A 21,380-nucleotide genomic window follows, 5' to 3' on the forward strand; every position below is an offset into this window, starting at 1 on the left:
TTATTTTTGCTCTTACTGTTTAGCTAGCTCCATGACAGATACCAAAATGTTGCATCAAAGAGATAATTATATAAGCTGCTTGTGGTGCAAATTCGCTGACTTTTAGCATAGTAATATTGAAAACCACTTGGAAAAAATGCTCACCTTGGTGTAACTAACATGTGCTGGGTCGTTTCCGAGGTCGTTTCTTGTAAAGAGAACATAACATTGTGGTGGCTATCATAGTATTGCAAAATAATGTTATAATTGACATAAAACTCAACACAAACATATTTGTAGCAGAAAACTAACTGTACCATCGTATTCCTTGCCCCCAGAAATAGTCCAATTGTTTGATCAATCGCTCGTACGGTAGCGAACCGCTCTCTTAAGGCCACTCCAAATAAATTCTCTGTTTCCCGTCCTCATTTGCAGGGGCGGATCCAGGGGGGGGCACGGGGGGCACGTGCCCCCCCCCCCCCCCCCCCCCTCCCTTGAAAAAATGTATATAAGATCGAGATACTCTAATAGAGCAGTCAATCACCAATCACTCTAATAAAGCAGTCACAGTGTTCATGGGGAAGTGTAGCTTACTTAGGAAGCTATAAATAGGATTTTATTTTTACATAACATACGTGATATAATATATTTGGTAAAGGATAAATTATTGTTGTGACCTTTTTTTTTTTTTTTGCTCTTCAACTTTTTTTTCAGCAAGGTGCCCCCCCTCTTTCCAGACTCTGGATCCGCCCCTGATTTGCATGCGTCCATTTCCATTATTCATTATAAGATTAGCAGCTTTTTAAGCCATTAGCTGTTTGTCTAGCACAACCATAAAAAGGCATACTTAAGCTTATTCCTTCCTTTTTACGTAACAAAAATAGCACAAACGTGAAGTTTGTGCCGACTTGATAGCACTGCTGACACGTGAGCTGACATGGTTTCAAGTGAGCCTGTCAGTATGCAACAATAACCGGAAAATAATGAAAGAATACGGAATAATGGAATATTAATTTTAGAGCTGACAGTAACTAGATGCGGGCGGTGGACGGGAAACAGAGAATTTATTTGGAGTGGCCTAATATTCTCGAAGAAAAATTTACGGAATTCCGGAATCGCTACAAGTTTATTAAAGTTGTAAGAAACAGATGGCGAGACAGATAGCAAGCGAGATGGCCTGCCCTAAAATCGCCAAGACGCAAGCAATCGCGAAATTGGAAGGTTCCGTTTCAGGAAGCATTACTTTCACGCAGGTAACGTAGTTAAAGCCGAACAGTGATGTTCACTGACCGAATTTATTCCTTTGCAGTTATCAGAACATACACCGGTGACTGTTACAGGGGAAGTGACTGGGGATCTGACAGATGGAAAGCACGGTTTCCACATTCATAAGTATGGTGATTTCACCGACGGATGCGTAAGCGCCGGAGCGCATTTCAACCCCTTTGACAAAGAACATGGCGGGCCTACTGATGCAAACAGGTTTGTGAGATTTCGTTTACTCTTGTTGATGTTACTCTTTTTGATGTACTCTTGTTGATGTACTGTTGTTGATGTACTCTAATGGACTAATAGTAGAATTAATGCAACTATTTTCAGGCATGTTGGTGATCTTGGCAATATTGAAGCTACTGATGGCAAGGCAACTGTTGGCATCACAGATAACCAAATCAGCCTCTTCTCTGGAGAAAGATGCATCATAGGAAGGAGTGTTGTTGTACATGCTGACCCGGATGATCTTGGTAAAGGAGGATATGCTGATAGCAAGACAACTGGACATGCTGGTGCCCGACTTGCTTGTGGTGTAATTGGCTATGCCAACCCTGATGATCAAGTTTAACAAAATTACTATTAATAGACTTGACTTGTACTGATTCACTGATCTATCATTTTCTGTGGTTTTGGTTGTACACTGCTTTTTAGATCATGTATAGCCCATTTTCAATATGACTAAAAGTTTAGACTTTAATTGTGAAAACCTGTTTTCCATAGGCTCCAATCCATTTTGGCATCACTTTTGATTAGCTGTTAATCTAGTATATGGATTTTCAGAAGCTTCTAGAACCACTCTATTAGTGCTATAACCACTATAATTTTGAACAGTTCATAGTAGGGGCTGCCTATGGTTTTTTTGCAAATCTTAATAGAATGCACACCAAAAAATTACCTTGGAAAGCATTCTCCATCTCCTTTGGTGGTTGTTTACAATGAGTACATATGTGGGCAAGAAAATCTATACACCCCTGTATACTGACTACTGTATGTATGATTATTATTATTAATAATAATTACAATTCTGAGATAAAAAGTAGCAAGATCATTGTGTGTTCCATGACCTATTGATAGACATTCCAGTATCAAAGATTTAAAAAAAAAAAAAAATTTCTGTGTATATTCCCTGATAGAACCCTGGTACAAAATAATGACGCGAGATTGTTCCATCATCCGAACTCCAATGGAAATGAAAATCACTATTATATGGGGTTTGTCCATATGCTGATCATCATGGAAATATTGTTTTTATCATGTGCGTTACATCTAAGTAAGGTTTGTGATCTTTTAAAGCATTGTAATGTATGCAGAATACTTGTCAGATGGAAGATATTCACTGGTGCTTACTTTAGAGTGCATAGTTACTTTGCTCGGTTTAGCGATTTTCGTCTACACAACAACTTTTTGGTAGTTGTGTCACCAACTTAAGTATAAACCACTTCAAAGTCAGCATAACAATGCCATATTTGAAACCACAACTGCACCTTGCATCATTCTCACACCTCCACTTTAATTTAGTTTATAAGTTAACTTAATCCTTTTACTTACTTGAGATAGCCACTTGCCTATGGGCACACACCGACAAGTGTGCAATAAATTATTTGAACATTCGTAGGTAGAGGTCTCTGCAAGGATGTGCGAAGGTTGTGTGTTCTTATGATATCTAGGACACTTACTGATAACAACATGAAAATACAGAACATTTGGTGGTGGTTACCTGGGAGTTTGTGGTTTTGAAGCCTTTGCAAAACAAAGCCATATGTCCCGCCACAAAAATTCATTTATTATTATTACTGTATAATGTACAGACCTCATACATGATTAGTTAACAAACTAAACGTTAAGTAATAGAGATTTAAAAGTATCAACATTGTCAGTTTTGCAAGGTGATCATGATTGGGGTAAATGATTCCATAGTTGGATTGCTCTTGGAAAAAATGAGTACATGAAAGAATCAATTCAGGTAGGTGTAGGAATTTCCTGCTGCTACTCAGAGATGGATTCAGAGTTTGGAAAGGGGGGGATGCACTTTGCTGAAAAGTTGAAGAGCAAAAAACAAAACAAAAAAGGTCATAGTAATAATGGCTGTCCTTTACCAAATGTATATGCTATAAAGTATATAATGATCTTTATTCATAGCTTCATAGTTAAGTTATGAATAACACTGTGACTGCTCTATTAGAGTATCTCGATCTTGTATGCAATTTTTTTTGAAAGAGATGAAGGAAGGGAGGGGGGGATATGCATCCTCCCCCTAGATCTGCCACTGCTACTATAGGTGAAATTGGGGACTTTATGAAGGATATGATCACAAGAGATAACTACATACTGTTTGATAATGTTATGAAACATAACTAGAGTTGAATCATCATCTCTTCGCATCTCCAATGATTACCGATCAAGTTGATTCAGAATAGCTATATTGCACTAGAATATCTGGAATAATTTCTAAAACACAAATCTGGCAGCCTTCTTTTGATTCATCTCTATTTGGTGAATGTTAGTAAGTAGGTGGGGGTGACCAGATGACTGGCATATTCACAGATATGGTGGATTATGTTTGATATTGATATCCTGTGAACACTGACCAAATTGCATAATGTGATTAGTTTTCAATGAGTTAAATAGCTGTTGTGCGTACTAAGGCCTGGCCCATGCATTGCTTTGTAACAACAATGCCGGTAAATTCATTACTGTTTGATGGATATCATCGTCCTAAGTAGAGTAGTTTAGAACCTTTGTGTTCACGGGATTCAGGCGGTACTTCATGTGAAACTTTTGTGGCATACATCATTTGTGGTTTTTAGTATGGTATGCTAGAGCGTTAGTACAACTTCCTATGTCAGCATACTAGACTGTTCATCACCCTTATAAGAGATAAAGGCTATTACCATGTAGACCAAGCATTACAACCAATAATCCACCCAATTAGTGCAATCTTTAATATGCCGTTAAGCCTAAATATTTTGAGGGGCAAAATTTTTGAGGTTAAGCAATGTTAGCCCTTTTCGCAGACCGGGTCACAAATGGAAAGATAGTGCTGAGGGTGAACTAAGTTTTGCTCTCAGCACTCACAATGTGTTAATTAGTGGAATGATAATATATTTGTTACCTGTATGCTGACTAATGCCAGAAGTATTATGAACAAGCTTGCTGAATTAAAAAATTATATTGATCAATATAGACCTCTCATTATTGGAATTACTGAAATGTGGTGTACTAATTCTATTAGTGATGCTGAATTACATCTTGAAGACTAGAATTCATTTTGTTGTGGCAGAATAGATGGACGTGGAAGTGGAGTATTGCTATATGTGCATTCTTCTACCTGTGATCCTTTGACAGGGCTACACATTGAGGAATCAGTTTGGTATATAATTACTAGAAGTGATAATGTCAAAATGTTGGTTGGTGTTGTCTACAGATCTCCCCAATCAAGTGATGAGAATGATAATGCTTTGAATACAGCAATAAGTAAAATTGATACCTATCATGACTGTTCTGAACTCATTATGGGTGACTTCAATGTTCCAAATATAGATTGGATTGACCTTACTTGTTCAAATAGTGATAGATCTTTTGCACATCAATTTATTGACACTTCATTGGACAGTTACTTGATACCGTACGCAAGGAAATTTTGACGTCAAAAAAATTTGACGAATTCAGACTTCAGCAGATTTGACGAATAAAATGTTGACGAAAATGAAGAAATTGTAGGCAAAACCTGTACTTTTAAGGGCGCTTATAAACATTTGATGAATTTAAATTTGACGAATTAAACCGATTCGTCAAATTCCTCAAATTTTTCTGACGTCAAAATTTTCTTGCGTACGGTACATGTATCCAGTCCAACTCAACACTTTCCGTGGCATGGACAAAGGCCCTCAACACTTGATTTAGTATTTACTTCAAACCCTGATTCAATTGATGAGGCACAACATCATTCTCCCTGGGGCTCTAGTAACCATGAATGTCTATTGTTCTGGTTCCAGTATTTAACACCACAGCAGTACAAACAAAACGACAATAATCATGAATACAACTACAGAAAAGCCAATTATTCATCAATAAGAAATAAGCTAAGTCATGTGGAGTGGGACTCAGTACTGTGTAATGAATTAATAGACATCGACAATAAATTAACAACAATAAAATAAAGTAACACAACATGTGATAACAAAACCAATGATGATATCTTATAAACCATGTAGCTAGTGGAAAGTTTCATTAACTGGTCCACAGCCTTCATTGCTCCACATTTGAGAGGAATTTATTGCATGTAAGCTGAGAGTAACCATTTCTTATGAACTGAGTATAATAGCAAAGTTTTTCTTATGCTGTGTTGGTGAAACAATTCAAAGTGCTACAAAATTCTCTATTAGAGCATTCATTAAATTCCATAATGAAACTAGATGAGTGGCTCTTATCAAAAAATGAAAGTTAGAGACATAAGTATTGGAATGAATTGGTGCTTTTGTCCAGAATGTCCACTTCCACTCACTAAGCTGCCATACATTATTATAGCAAAATGATCTGTGGAGTCAGGAAAATTAAGTTTTATCACAGCAAAAGGTTGGAGAGCCATTAGATGCCACATTAGCAGTTTAACAGTTCTGCACCTCCTATTGTACTATTCCCAAAAATGCTGGATGCAACATCACAGCTTGTAAACTGAAATAGTGATAATGCAATATATCTCTATTCACCAGGCAAGCTCTTCAAAAATGGAATTGATGTTATAATTATATAATGTATAAAGGTCTTTCTTTAGATGCTACCCAAGCATTCCACCAAGTGATGAAACCTGCAGTTTAAAAATTACTCTGATGTCTGTGTCAATTATACTCACAACAAAATGGTATAGCTATTAACCAGTGCATCTTGCAAGGATCTGGAATCTGCTTCTTTGTGATTACATGGTGCCATTGATCTATCATTATGTACCCTGAACAATTGAGACTTTTGGGCTGCATGAGAGCAATTTTTCGTTGTTAGTTGAAAGCATTAGCTCCATGCCATTGATCACCATGGTGGATTCCAACACACATCCAAGACATGGAGATTTGCCAACATCAATCCAAATACTGGAAGTCTGGAGTCTTAGTATCATTTGCTGCATCCATATATCCTTAGCATGTCATAATATGCACAGAAAACCATCAGCAAAGTGGTAACCGCTCTGTTCTGGTAATATGTGAGGTCTTTTGGAATGTATCAGCAGTACCAGATGAAGCAATTTCAGTTTGTATCAGTGTATTCGTCCATCCATGCCAGGTGCATGTTGTGCTTGATTTAATAAGTTGATAAGTTACTTGTTTTAGCAGCCATATATATGTGTAGTTCACTGCATGGCTGCTTAATTTTATAGCAATAATGTAGCCACACTTTATGTGATGCCAGACCAAGCTACATATGTAATACTATAGCTATACAGTGGAACCTCTCTTATCCAGGAAACCTGGTACATATATACTACTGTCCGTATCTCAGAAATGTCCGTAACTATAAGAAATGCATGCTAATATGCTGATGTAACTGTTTTAAATGCAAAAAATGTTGTTACTAGGGCATATATCCATTCACGCAGGAAGCAATACATGTACTGTATGAAGTGTCTTTTATCAAAAAAGTGAAATTATGAAAACTTTGGTGCTTTTTCAAATTTTCCATTAATTATACAAAAACTTAGACTATTTCAGAGAGGGTTTTGAGGGGGATCCAAGGTGATATGAGGCGGCTCCTACCAAAATTCAGAAATAAAGGCCATAGGTAATATGTGGAAAAAATATGGTACTTTTATTCGAAATGTCCACATTTGGCTAAAATTTGGCATCAAGCCACCTGACTAAGAGTAGATAACATGTTCCATGATTTTGAACATATACATGTTAGTGATACAGGACAGTGGTTGCTTCTTATTGTTATTCTTGTACACAGGAACTATCAGAGCCGATTTCCGCATGTCAGCTGGTATGGTGCCTTGGATCAGTGATGCTTGGAAATTTATTCAAGGGCTGGGGAAATTTCATTTGCTACCTCTTTGACTCTGGAAGTAAGATGGAAAATTGTCTGGGCCTGCAGCTTTGTATAGGGCTTTATAAGTTGTGAAGCAATTGAGATACCCAATCAGAGTGTACATGAATCAGTTAGGGGAGAGGGTTGCCTTCAGTGTCCGTTGAGTTAGAACATTTGCTTTAGACAAAGGGTGCATGGTGTAAGTTGTTCCTTGGTGTTCAAGTGTACTAATACCAATGCCATCTTGCTTTTTATTTGAAAAGACCGGACCATACTGAGTTTCTTTTGTAACATTCATAAAACTTGTTATACTGCATCACTATAATATGTGACCGGATTTGCGAAAAGGTACCTTTTTCACACACAAAATTTGACCCATTTTTTTAACGTTAAAGCTTCATAACTTTTTGATCATGGCATATAATTGCTTGAAAGTTTCCATGAATGTAGCTACAGCATCTGGCTACAGTTTGATACTAAGAGCAAGTTAATCAGTATAAGGAGTCAAGTGTTACATCATTTTGTTTGCTGGTATGTCAAATGTGTGGAAAAGGTACCTTTTCGCAAATCCAGTCACATATTATGATTACGGGCGATGCGTCCAACTTTGGGAGGGAGTGCCCAATCATAGATACTCTAATATCTATGGCCCAATCAATACAGACACTAACAAAAATGTTTATGTTGAGCGACATTCTCGTTGAGAAAGTCTTTTCAGTGAGATCTTGATAACTGAGTAGTCCAGTCACACGTTACTTGAAGCCAGCACGCACGCACGTTAGTGTAGTGCACCTATCAATGTTAAGCCCCACCCCCCCCAGTACGGGGAGGGTGGGGATATAGTGGGGATTTGATCAAGTAGAAAGTCAAATTCCCCTACCTGGGGGTGAATTATCAGGTCAAATCCCCACATAGTCCCACCCTATGAGGTGGGGATAGGAAGGGGATTTGACAACCAACGTGTTGTAAAAACAGAAGCCACAGTGACAAAGGTACACGAGGTGCTGCGGTTTTATCACGTGTTCTCTCGCACTTCACGTATAAAACTACTGTAAAGGATCTATGCTACTATAGAGCGCTTGTTCAAATTCCCCACCCCTGGGAGCAAAATTTAAATTCAAATCCCCTCCTAACGCCCCACATAGCCCGTACTGGGTGGGGTGGGGCTTGACATTGATAGGTGCATAGCTGTACTCCCCAGTAGCAGTATGCTCTTTGCGGAGCTCGTTGTTGTAACTAGCAAGAAACAACGAGCATACACGTTCGATACAATGCTCGACTCTTTAGCATCATCCCGTATCACTTGGAATAAGGCGGATTTTAGGCGTCCGACCTTTTTGTTTATTGGAGCGCTTATAGGCGCTTAAGAAACAATTAAGTGCGGATAATGAATTAATGCACATTAGTCACGTGGTAGGCGTGGCTTACTTAAGAAGGCAGGCGCTGGAGATGACAATTTCGTTTTACTTCTTCGCCGCAGCAATACTTTTTGGTAGTATTGCGGACGCGCAAATTAAAACAAATCCTCAGGACAGGAAAATACTGAATTATATCTACAACGCTACAGAAGACAGAACCCATAAAATATACAATTGGACTAACTGGGGAAACAGCAGTAGCACTAGCAACCCGTGTACGGACAACTGGTTTGGAATAACCTGTGTGGAAGATCAGTCCGTATACTACGTATCCGGAATAAGCTTACCTAGACATGAGCTGCGGAGCCTGCCAGATGAAATTATTGAAATGAAACATCTTCAGACACTGGTGATAGCGGACAACTACATCCGTTCACGTGACTTCCCTGAAGGTATTTTTGCAATCCAGACACTAGAATACTTGGATATTGGTAACATGTACTCACTGAACATCAGTTTACCCAGAGAAATGAGTTTGCCAAACCTGCAGCAACTCTACGCATCTAAAAGCCAGATTAATGGAGTATTGCCGATCACATGGAACACACCAAAACTGGAGAGTATATTGTTAGATGGTAACAACTTGGTTGGTTACCTTCCCGATGATATTGGAAAGATCACTACCTTAAAACAACTAATGTTACAGGAGAATCAACTCAGTAGGATTTTCCCCCAAAGTTATGGAGATCTCCACCAACTGGTTAACTTATCTCTTGTTCAGTCATCTCACACTCAGTATAGAGGTCTGTGTTCTGGTATCCCTGATAGTTGGCAGGCTATGTTCTCACTGGAGTATGTGTCTATATGCGTGTTTGGACACCTGCCTGATTTTATTGGTGAGAACTGGCAACAGTTAAAAACACTTAAGATAGTGGGTGGTTCTTATGAAGGTAATATAACAGCTTCTCTTTGTAAGCTTAGTCAACTTGAACACCTTGACTTTTCTTATAACCAATTTACTGGTGCCATTCCTGATTGTATCTTTTCAATGTCCAGTCTCATCTATCTTGATCTATCCAACAATCAATTGAGTGGATCAATACCAGAAGCAATTGGAACAATGACAAAGATTGAACGGCTAATGCTTTCTCATAATCAATTGAATGGTACATTGCCAAGAAGCATAGGTAAACTGACCAGTATCACCCAGCTAGAATTGGAGGATAATTTGTTGATTGGTGCAATACCTACCGAGTTTGATGAACTACGAAATATTGGCCATTCTATTGCTGTAAATCTCCAATACAACATGCTATCATCAATAGAGGATGGATTGCAGTACTTCTTTGAAGAGGTCCATGGTCAATATTATGACAATCCATTTGAATGTCCTCTCCCAACATATGTCCATGAAGCAACCTGTTCACTATGCAATAGTGGGACTAAACGTAATAGTTGTGAAGACTGTGTTAGTGCTGGTTGTGGTTGGTGTTCTTATGGCTCAAACTGCATTGAAGGTTCACACGAAGGTCCGTTGAATCGGTACAGTTGTCCTGAAGATTACTGGAGCTTTGAAACTTGTAGAGAAGGTTGATTGTTGTTTTATTGCTTTTCATCATTGAACGTAACTATTTGTGCAGCAGTGATTGCATGACAGACCTGTAAATTTGTGTGATTTTTGTTCATTAATTTGGCTATTAATATTGTTGTCAAGTTCTGTACTGTACATAGAAGCGTTCAAGAATGTGCTGACTTTAGAAAGTGAATGTCTCGGCACAGGCATATTGTACACAGAAATGTCTTGTGTTTAACTTTCTCAGCAATAGAATGCATGTTTTGCACTCAAAATGATGAGCACACAATTTTAGTGTTGCAGTACAGAAGATATCAAACGTGGTCTATGGTTAGATGCTCAAGAAAAACGGTAATCACAACAATATAAACTAATTCATGTAGCAGTACTTGCAGGTGCTAAACTGTAACTGTAAGAAAAGAGGCAGAATAAAGCTCCTACTGGCAGATTCAAACTTTGGTGGGACCTCAAGCACTGCTCACAATAATGTGTGGCATCACAGAAATTCAGACGAGACACACGACTGCTCTATTAGAGTATATAGTAGTAGTATGAATGTTCTATTAGTATTCCTGTTAGACAATAAACAGCTCTATCTCATTCTTTGCCATACTAAACTCATTGGTAGCTACACACCACCAGCATGATTTTCTGGAAAAATGTAAAGCATAGCATCATCATTTGTAAACTGTACATACTTGTGATCAGTACAAGGGACTAACTAATTAAGGCTAATAAAGTAATAGGTCTGGAACCAGTTTTCAGAACCACTGAACCACCTACTATTTGGGAGACTGAAAAGTTGATATCTCTGAAGTTGGGGCACAAAATCACTAATGTAAATGTGACCGGCTGAGCAAACAGCCGTTTTCACATAATTCTACTTTTGTTATAAATATGTACTGGGTAAAAATATGCATGCTACATGCTCTAATCACTTTGGTATACATTGGAACAAAGCTCAAATCAATGCCTGTCCAAGCAGAGTAAAAAAATAAATGTCTGTTTTTCGTCTTCGTGCAGTCAGATACATGAGTTATGGGTATTTATTTATGATGCAGTAAAAATAAAGTTTACCATCACCATTTCTTTGTTGGAACAGCCTTTTTCTTTGTCCACACAGAGGAGTACAAGAAAAAACTGTACCTTGATGGACTTGCCAGTTTGTAATGAACACAAGTCCTGTCTTCTGTGCCTTGTTTCAATAGTGAGTTATGATTGATCAAGTAAGTGCCTGTAATTTATTTGCTGTACACATATCGTTGCTGTATAAATCATTTTTTTTTGCTGTTGCACTATAACTCCACGACTATTCATCATAAAAGATCTAAAGTGATTGTTCTATTAGAGTAGTTGAGTGCTTGATCAGAGTAACCGAAAGTTTCTATTTGTAAGAATATTACATAATTTGTGACTGGCTGAGCAAAAACTGGTCGTTTTCACACACTCTTCAAACTCTATTTTTTGCTTCCAAAGGAGTGGACAGCTAAAGTTTCAACTGAAACATTCAGATAGCTAGTGTTTGTGAATAATAGGAGCTCAGTTGAATTAGGCGTAACCTTTTCTGGAACCACAACACAACCACCACTACTTATTCAGTTACGCTTGCCAAGTGTCACTGAGTCAAATGCATTAAATTGATGAATCTTCTAACTAAGTAATACATACACTGTACATACATGCAATCATGATAATTTCAGTGTTTCATTCTCGATGTAGTAACACAAATATTCCCAGAGTACCTAATAGAATATACTGTATGCATGGGAAGAAAGAGAACATGTAAATAAAATGCAATAACTCTATTATGTGTGACCAAATTTGCAAAAAGCAGTCTTCCAAAGAGAAACGACATATGTGTTATTCAACCCTGGCTACACACGCACACACATGCATGCCATTTCAATCTTCTATATAACAACTCAAACAACAGTTATTTCTTTGCCAACTCAGCCAAGGGCCAGGAATGTCTCCATGGAAGGTGTGCGGTACAGCCTGATATTCTCCAAAACAACATTCACTGTGATTTCAAACTCTACAGTGTAACCTTCATTGTCAAAGTTGGTCCTATCATTGTATGGCCTGTTCCATCATTCTGGACTAGCACATACTTTGCTATGGTTTTGGGGTATCCTATACATTGGCTTTTTTGTTTCGGCTCATTACTGTTGCCCACATTCAACTATGTTTTTTAAAATGAATTTAATACCTATTTGTTTACAGCTACAAATATGACTGTTCTATTAGAGTGGTTGACTGCTCTATTACAGTAATTTTTAATTGACAAATGAAAGTGGTGGGAACAGCCCCACAACCCCATTAGTCAATAGAGCTCTAGAAAGACATCCAAGCAGATAGTGATAACATAACGTGGTTAGACAAAAGCAATTCTCAGTAGTGGGATGTCTCAATTTTGTGTGTGGAAGACCACCATTTGCAAATCCACTCACATAAAAGTAATTGTCATGATAAGAGACACATGGCTAAATGTACATTTAGAGGATATAAAATTAGCTTGGTGAATTTACAAGCAACCAGGGCACGTATATATTGGTCGGAAAAAGAAGGATGGGTTTTGTAAGCATTGCCAAACATAGCTAAGGTTTACAATATACTGTATACATATTTCTCTATATACACAGCACATACAGCAGTAAACATTCCTACAAAACACGTTGAACACAATATTCACCAAATTAAGGTCACTAACAATTCAAATATATCACATCAGCATAACGTACCTTAAATCTTGGGTAGTCATTCATGATAATGGTAACCATTCCAATGTATGGTACAAACCTAAATACAAAATCAAACAAGAGCAATAGAAGAGCTATTTAAATACTTGCAATGCTAAACACAAAACCTCAAAAAATAAGGCCATCTATACTGTATGGTGGGTTCATACGACTTTTATGAGGTGGCCATAGACAGTGTCACATATTATTTGGACCGGCGATAAGAATATGTTCAATTCATTGCATATAAGCTGAATAACAAATATTCCTTTATACAAAGTAGGTCACAAGATTCACAACAGTGCTAGAGCAATCAGATGCATGGTGTAGGCCGCACATTTAAATCACTGTACACTGAGTTCACTAACCCTCTAGCTCTTCCAACTACTTCATTTCTACGTATCCAAAGTTGTCCTGGGGCATATAAACCTCTGTCATCAACTGAATTGTTATCTCCTTTAGTCAATAACTTCACATCTCCATTCTCACTACAGAAATAAATCACATGTCATTAGACAAGTTACTAGTGTGAAGTAGTGTCTGGTATGGATATAAGCACTTTTCAACTAATTATTTCTAACTGCACTTAATCGTGTGAAGCAGGTGACTGCCTAAAGTGCAGTACCAGTACTACTTCAAGTGACCATAAGGCTGTGTATAGGATAGCAAAAGTCGGATCTTAATAATCGTGAGCTGATTTTTTCTTCTTGACAGTAACTTATGTACAAGGCACACTGTACAGTGACCCAGGGCTCTGTCCACACCGATCGGCAGTGGTTCAAAGCAACCAGCACCTCTGAAAACCGACCAGTACCTTCTTAAATCCGACCAGTACAATTCTTACATATATCACTGATGCACATCCAATGTACTTTAATATAACACACAAACACTCTAATACAATACACAGCATGTCAGGTCTTGTTTACTTTAGGCCACCACTCAGGAATTCCTTGGCAGAATCCTGGTGACCGTACAGTGTCACTTACTCTTCATGAACCTTGATGACCCTGTGTACAATGGGGATGTCCCTTCCTTTAATGTTGAACACAACAATCTCTCCTACCCTGATTGGGTCATCTTGTAGGTTGGTCAGAAATAGCAAGTCACCTCGATGAAATGCTGGCTCCATACTGCCACTACGAGTGAGAACAATTTGTGACTGGATTTGTGAAAAGGTACACAAAATTTGACCCATTTTTTGAACTTTGAAACTTCATAACTTTTTTATCATTGCATATGACTGTCTGAAATTCTCAATGAGTGAAGCTACAGTATCTGGTTATGTTGTTTGTTTGCTCTTATGTAAATGTGCGGAAAAGGCACCCTTTCGCAAATCCAGTCACATTTGTATTTCGCTAACACTTTACATATATTATGAATCAAAACACATGTACACTCATAGACAAATGCATACACAAACTAACGCACATGCGCACACACACACCACCACAAGTGTGCTTGCATGTGCTCTTTCCAAGAATAACTCAGACTACACACTTAAATATTTTTATGTCCTATATATAACAAAATTGTACAATCACATAGAAGATGGTGACGGCTTTGTAGTACTTCAATGTTAGCAGGTACCCAGGCAATCACCAAGAAACCATATTAGATTCAAGAACCATTATACTAAATATCAAAATTACTCAATACATATTCAAGAGTATCAAACTAAGCTGAGTGTTCACATGAGCGCTAATTTGTTACATAGCCAAGGGTGCTTCCCCATTGATAGCAGCACATCAAGGCTTTCATAATATTATAATTACTGTTGTATGCATGTAACTGAGGGGCCACTTTTTATTGATAAATTAACATGGTCACATAATGCATGAATAATACTACAATGGATATCTATTTAAAAAGTTGTAATAGGCTGTTTCAATGGATTTATATTTGACAAAAGATATTACACCAATTAGATATTCAACTATCTTTTATAAATGGTATTACGAGTCCTTGTTACAAAAAAAAATTACCATCAACAACAATAACGACAACTTCTCCAAAGAAAGCACTTAAAATACAAGTACAATCAAAACATATATTACATACAGTGGAACCAGCATACGGTATATTATTTGCAGTACACCTGTTGATATGGACACCTTGTGACCAACCAAAAAAGTTTCTTAGCTGGATTAAAAGGGAATTAAAGTCATGTTTGCTCAAGCTTGTGAAAACGCCAGTGACATTAAAGACCATGTCATGTTACACACCTATTTGCTTCATGTTTCTGGCTTGTATGATTCGACACTCACTATTAAATGTGATCTTTGTAAGGAAGATATTAATAATGAACACAAAATGACAACAAATTTTCTCTGATTCCCTGTTTTGCCAGTGTCCACTTTAATGGGGAAGCCATTTATTACCTATTAAATATGTTGCAACAACCAACCAATTCCTAACTCTTATACCATACACAATCAGCAGCTCACCTCAACACTACTACGATGGGGCTCTCACTGCCAGTAACAACCATTAGACCTTTCCATATCATCAGGGCAGAGGACACTATCATACCAAAGTTGAGCAGCTGATAGTATAGCTGTATGATATACAGGGTACAAGAATTAAGACAATAATCATATATTATTTTGCCAGAAAATTCCTTGTGCTTAATACACAATCGGAATTGGTACAAGGAAACTAAGATTGTCGTCACTCTTTATCAAAGGAGCACTGTATAGTTCTTGTCACATAATCTTTCCTTATCAATTGGAGACTACAAGTTCCCCTTAAATAAATACTTGTAATTTTCTAGTCAATACGTATACTTAACAAATGGTCTGTGTGTACCATCACTCCGTCACACTGCTTACAGAACGATGACTAGGGATTCTGTAAAGTGGGTTGCTATGCTGACTAACAATGATAAAATATATAAAAAAGGAAGATGTACAAAAATCCATTATTGAAAACAAGCCAACTCCTGCCTTAGAAATATAACTGGTTTAAAATGCTATTCACATAAGCATGCCACAACCTTCATATGGAATACACTATACATCCATGACTAGGCCTGTTAGCCACAAACAACATACATAAATAACTCTGGGTTAGAGTGATCGGGAAACCACAATGAAAGGTGTGTATGCAAGTGTGTTCCCACATACATGGATATCAAGACCGTCTGTTAAGGGACTGCTTGTGAAGCACCAACAGATACTGTATGAAAGCCTGGGAGTGTATTTCCTACAATGGATTTGGACCTGGTATTAAAACAAGCTCAGTGTTTATTCAGGCCCAGGCACTTCTACTCTTTGAGTACATGAGGCGAAGGGTGATTGTGGACAAAAATGGATTTGGACCTGGTATTAAAACAAGCTCAGTGTTTATTCAGGCCCAGGCACTTCTACTCTTTGAGTACATGAGGCGAAGGGTGATTGTGGACAAAGTGGTGCTGAGAGTGTTTATGTAATCAACATACAGTCAAGTTTATACAGAATACAAACTCTTGTATAGCACATGACTCTAGCATTTACACTGTATTAGCTAGCTTTTAGTACCCCAGCGTTTAAACAAACATAGGCATGTATTCTACAGTTTGTGGTGAAGCAACTAGCAGGTATAACTTTAATACGGTACAACCAGTCAATAATACAGCCATGACTGAAGTAGGGATTAAATGTTCACTAGTATAGCTATGACCTCCCTTTTTTTTATTTCCAAGATCCCTAACCGAACTCAAAACCTCAATTCCCCGTATATCTTGTTTGTTTACAATTTTTGTAAAAACATTATTATGACTAGCTTGATAATGGCTAAGGCTATGGGATTGATTTTTGCACTGTTCGATGTTGCTTCAGCCTGACAGGTACCTTTTGGCATACAGTACCTATGTCCTCTGTAGTGTTCCATTTTTCTTGCTGACAGTGCAATGTGTTTTTTCTGTAGCACCGCACGATGGCTTCCCTACGTTTGTAATGGGAATCATCTTGAGTTTTCCAATGTGATTCAATCAATTGCAGAGGCCCTTCTTGTAGTTTTCTTGAATTGTAACACTGTGTAATGGGCTGAGAATAGCTGAAAATGAAGCCATTTTGCTACTTCATAAACCTGGCACCATTCTTCCTTCTAACACAGGTTCACCAGTCATAATAATGTTACAAAAAAGTAAACAAACAAATACAAGGAATTTTAAGTTCTATTAGGGATCAAAAAGTAGTGAAATGAACTAGGGAGATCTCCCACACATCAAGATATACTATTGGAAATTAATCCCTATTTCAGTCATGGTGAAGTAGGGATAGCATACCTCAGGTGTAGGTGACTGCCCTCATTTCACTACTTTTATTTCTTTGGTCCCTAATTGAACTTTCAGAGTTCTCAGCTAGTTCAAAAAGCAGAACCCTTTCCAAAAAGTCTATAGGAAAGACATGTCTAATGTCAACACTCCCTTTGAGAAATTTGTTGAAAAACAATGATAAGTGCATGGCACTTATTTTATACAAGCTCATGTAACATCTGATTGTGGGTTTTAGTTTTCAACATCAATACTAAGCACACAATACCATTATTTGTGTACCATGGTGCACCTAATGACAGGTGATTAATAAACACTATAAAAGTTAGTGTGGCGTACACAGTACAGTAGCAGAGAATGCTATCAGGAAGAATTAATGTTCAATTTATGCATACTTCCAAATTCCTTTTAAATCTTGTAAAATGTAATGTCTAAACAGCTGCTGGGCTTTAATCCATTTTTGGCAGTGTATTTTTTTTTTCACTAAGGGTTTTTTGTTGCCCACTTGTATAACAATTGTAAGACTACTGGTAATCGATTCTGTACATCAAAGTCAAACCCATTGGGACAGAATGGGATTGATTATGCTGCTGAATATAAAGCGTAAAATTGCTAGCAATACTCTCCCAAAACAGGTTTCCTGTACAAGCCCTATGGTTCACATGAACATGTTGTACCTCCACATCTTATGATATCTTGAGTGGCCAGACCATCTTTCCCCTTTTTGTTTGTGTAGGAGAAACCAATGTTGGTACAGTTTGATCCTAAACTCATCTTGACACTACCGAGTATGCACTTTCAAGCAATAGTCCTATAATACTAGAAATCCAATGTTCTGAAGTATGTAATGCTTTTTCAAGTCAGAAATTTTATTGCTTCCCAAACTAGTTTGACACCTTTCTCCATCTGACTGTGGTCAATTACAGATTACAAAGATTTACTATTATCTTGATATTTGTGACCCGCTGAACAAAACCCTGGCCATTTCGCACATTCCTCGAATTCCCTTTTATTTTTGCATCTTTGTAATCTATAGTAACAAAAGAGTGGACAGCCAAAGTTTCAGCCTTTTATGATGAATGGTCTTGGAGTTATAGCGCTTGACAGTTGGAACAGTGATAAACTCGATTTGTACAGCAACAATATGGGAAATAAATTACAGGCACTTAGATAATTGATCATAACTCATGATTAAAACAAGGTACGAAGATGGAACTCGGCTCAATTTGTGCACCATGAACTGGCAAATCAATCAAAGTATAGTGCTTTCCCTGTACTCCTCCGTGATGACAAAGAAGAAGACCATTCCAACTAAGAAATGACAACAGTAAATGCTTTTACCGCATCGTAAATAAATACCCATAACACATGTATCATTTGCTGTATGAACACGAAACAAAGATTTTCATACCCTCCATAAACAGAAGAATCCAGTGGTTAATAGTTATACTATGGCTGTGAGGGATTTTGTTGATATATACACCCAAAGCTCGAGGGATGCAGGTGTATATGTCAGCAAAATCCCAAGCAACCGTGGCATAAGTGATATACATGTATATCACTTGGGGCGGACTCACCTAATAGGTGAAAGAACTAACGAGAACTCATCCCATTTGTTTTATACAGTAGCATCTGAAAATCGATCGTGGTTTTAAAAGCTAATAGCCATCAAAACGTTGTCCATATGTTAAAATGTCATTAATACGTTACTATACTTCAACACGCTATGTAAGAAAACTTGCGATTATGGGATTGAGTTTATATTGTTATCCTTTTTGTACTAAGTTAAGCCAACTAACTTTGCTATTGGGACAGTAAGTAAGTTATTATATTAAGTTAAGTACTTAGAACCGTAAGTTACTAACCTATTTCAGCGTAGCAGTAGTAGTTTTTCCGTTCTGTGGTCTGTTCAAAGGCTGATACACGGTAGGTAGAATACGCATCTACGATCGCCCAAACAATTATTTTGTGCCTTCATTATCCTTTACTAACAACCAACTAGTCCATCTTAGAGAATATACGCAGTTTAACAACCACTACAAAATTGAGTCCCACAATGCAAAGCTCTATGTTGCCCAATATAACGAGTCAAAGCGTATCGTTTCTTTGAACTGGCTGGGCATCAAAGTCATTGGCAAACCGCTTTCCCATGATATTGCCTGGGCAATAAGCGAGTTAAACACCGAGCGGCGCCTTTGAACGCCTACGCTAAAGTGGTATATGTTTTATTAATTTGAGCCTAATTTCAGTACGTACGAATGCGATTAAAGTGTGCATAAAATTTTCAAGTAGTATGCGTATTTTTACCCAGTGTATTTCAATACAGTTTTATAGCAAAATATAATTTTGCGAAAACAGTCGGTTTTCACTCAGCAGGTCACATTTATGATAGGTATTTAGATAACCTTTTATCTAAATTATCTGCCAGCCCTATCCATGAGGTTTAAAGACAAGTGTGGGAAGCTTTCCTTTTCCTTACCCAATGGTAAAGAGAAAAACAATCTAGTCACAAGAGACAGTACAACAGTGCAGGACAAAAGCGGACATCTGGTGAACAATAGAGTTACCACTGCATTAGTTTTGTCTTCCCAATAAACTAAATTCTGGCAAAACATGCCTTGCTGGCTCAGTCTTTTTTTTTGCCACATTTGATAGTGGGTTTTAGTTATTAGTTATCCATCCCAAAAAAACGCTATCATAACCCAACCAATCACACTGCTGTGGTTGGTTGGTTGAATGAAATGTTTTAGAATAATAATAGCACCACAAGCATTGCTCCACTGTACGTGCTTTACCATTATTGGCATCCCATATATCAATTACTGGTATAAAGTTACAGCAGTCATATCTCACTAACTTAATGAAATACCACTAAACAATTGATTTAGCAATGCATTATTTTATGCAGCACTTGTCAATCACAGAACAAAAGCATTACTCATACAAGTAATAGCAATTTTTGTGTCTACGAGACACAATTTTCTTCGTGTCAACTTGTTTGTTTTGGACACTATTTATTGATGATAATTAATCAGGTCAGTGCCACTAAACTGATCATTGTAATAATCATCAATTGTGTACCATTTGTAAACAAAGTAATGCAGCTACGTGCCTAATAAGGTTGGAAAATTTCAGCCCAGAATAGACGGGTATCACCCTGTCTTAGTGAAATGCATAGCACATTATGTGGTTGATGTAAGATTATACTTTATCTACAAATACTGTACCACAATATCCTATGGATAAATAGATCCCAAGGATTTGAAATCTCTGTGAGCTAAATGCTCTTAAATAAATAATTCAATTCCATCCATGCTGGGCAGAGAACATTATGTTTTGCTTGACCCTTCTGCACAGAATTCCACAGTCTTACTCTTAAAATTACAACAGAGAAATGCACAAAATTACATTGGTGACACAGGCAACGGAATTCTATGTTTCCATTCTGTTCCCTTTTGCATTTAGTACTGTATCTGAGACTAACTTAAATATCCCATACTAGTCTATAGTGCCATGGGACATTAATGGTATGGTAATATCACTGAAGATATGACACAATTAACATATAATTCGCACATCATAGACCTTATCAAATTAAAACTTGGCATTGAATGTTGCAGACTGGTGACTACAATAGTATTGCATGTAAAAAGTAAAAACACTTTACAATGGAGTTTTCTGTTGTAATACTGTACATCGCCTCCCACCATAATATCAGAAACAAAACAACTGGTCAAAAAAGTAGCGGTTATGACATACATATGGTGGTCTACTACATTGGCCTTTGAGGATGCTGAATGGCTCATAGTACTATAGTATTAAGAAGTACAAAGATCAGAAGGTTTTGCCATAACGACTACACCAAATGTTGTATGCTGTACGGGCATCACGGCTGAACAGAAATGGTTTATTTATTTTTGGCCTGACAGCATACGGATACAAGTGATTAGTATGCTGAGAGTTCACTGGCAAACTGCGCCAGTGTCCTGGATAAAGTACTATTTAGTTTTAATGGCCATGTCTCTTAGATATTAACATACCTGACGTTTGTTCATCGTCCGGACATCGTCAAACATTGAAGAAAAGTACTGCATTCTGGCTGCGGCTTAACTCGTGTCTTTGCCTTGTTGTGTATCTTATTTATAGCGCACCACTTCACGTGAGCTTAAATTAATTCAGTCACGTGT

General features: G+C 37.5%; 3 protein-coding genes across 3 annotated transcripts; 2 read left to right on the plus strand and 1 right to left on the minus strand.

Moving 5' to 3' along the window:
• Positions 1-1,066: 1,066 nt before the first annotated feature.
• Positions 1,067-1,948, plus strand: LOC136240360 (superoxide dismutase [Cu-Zn]-like). The gene is made up of 3 exons (XM_066031316.1): positions 1,067-1,232; positions 1,289-1,461; positions 1,579-1,948. Exons 1-3 carry the CDS (start codon positions 1,128-1,130, stop codon positions 1,817-1,819), a joined length of 519 nt encoding a protein of 172 aa, XP_065887388.1. The 5' UTR covers positions 1,067-1,127; the 3' UTR covers positions 1,820-1,948.
• Positions 1,949-8,661: 6,713 nt separating this feature from the next.
• Positions 8,662-10,344, plus strand: LOC136240510 (uncharacterized). Its single transcript, XM_066031503.1, has one exon. It carries the CDS (start codon positions 8,665-8,667, stop codon positions 10,219-10,221), a length of 1,557 nt encoding a protein of 518 aa, XP_065887575.1. The 5' UTR covers positions 8,662-8,664; the 3' UTR covers positions 10,222-10,344.
• A 1,479-nt stretch (positions 10,345-11,823) lies between these two features.
• On the minus strand, positions 11,824-21,371 carry LOC136240511 (signal peptidase complex catalytic subunit SEC11A-like). The gene is made up of 6 exons (XM_066031504.1): positions 21,234-21,371; positions 15,386-15,495; positions 13,928-14,077; positions 13,307-13,426; positions 12,942-12,999; positions 11,824-11,955 (listed from the first exon to the last, which is right to left on the minus strand). Exons 1-6 carry the CDS (start codon positions 21,285-21,287, stop codon positions 11,905-11,907), a joined length of 543 nt encoding a protein of 180 aa, XP_065887576.1. The 5' UTR covers positions 21,288-21,371; the 3' UTR covers positions 11,824-11,904.
• Positions 21,372-21,380: the final 9 nt, after the last annotated feature.

This window comes from Dysidea avara, chromosome 12, assembly GCF_963678975.1.
Source record: "Dysidea avara chromosome 12, odDysAvar1.4, whole genome shotgun sequence".
NCBI classification, from domain to species: Eukaryota; Metazoa; Porifera; class Demospongiae; order Dictyoceratida; family Dysideidae; genus Dysidea; species Dysidea avara.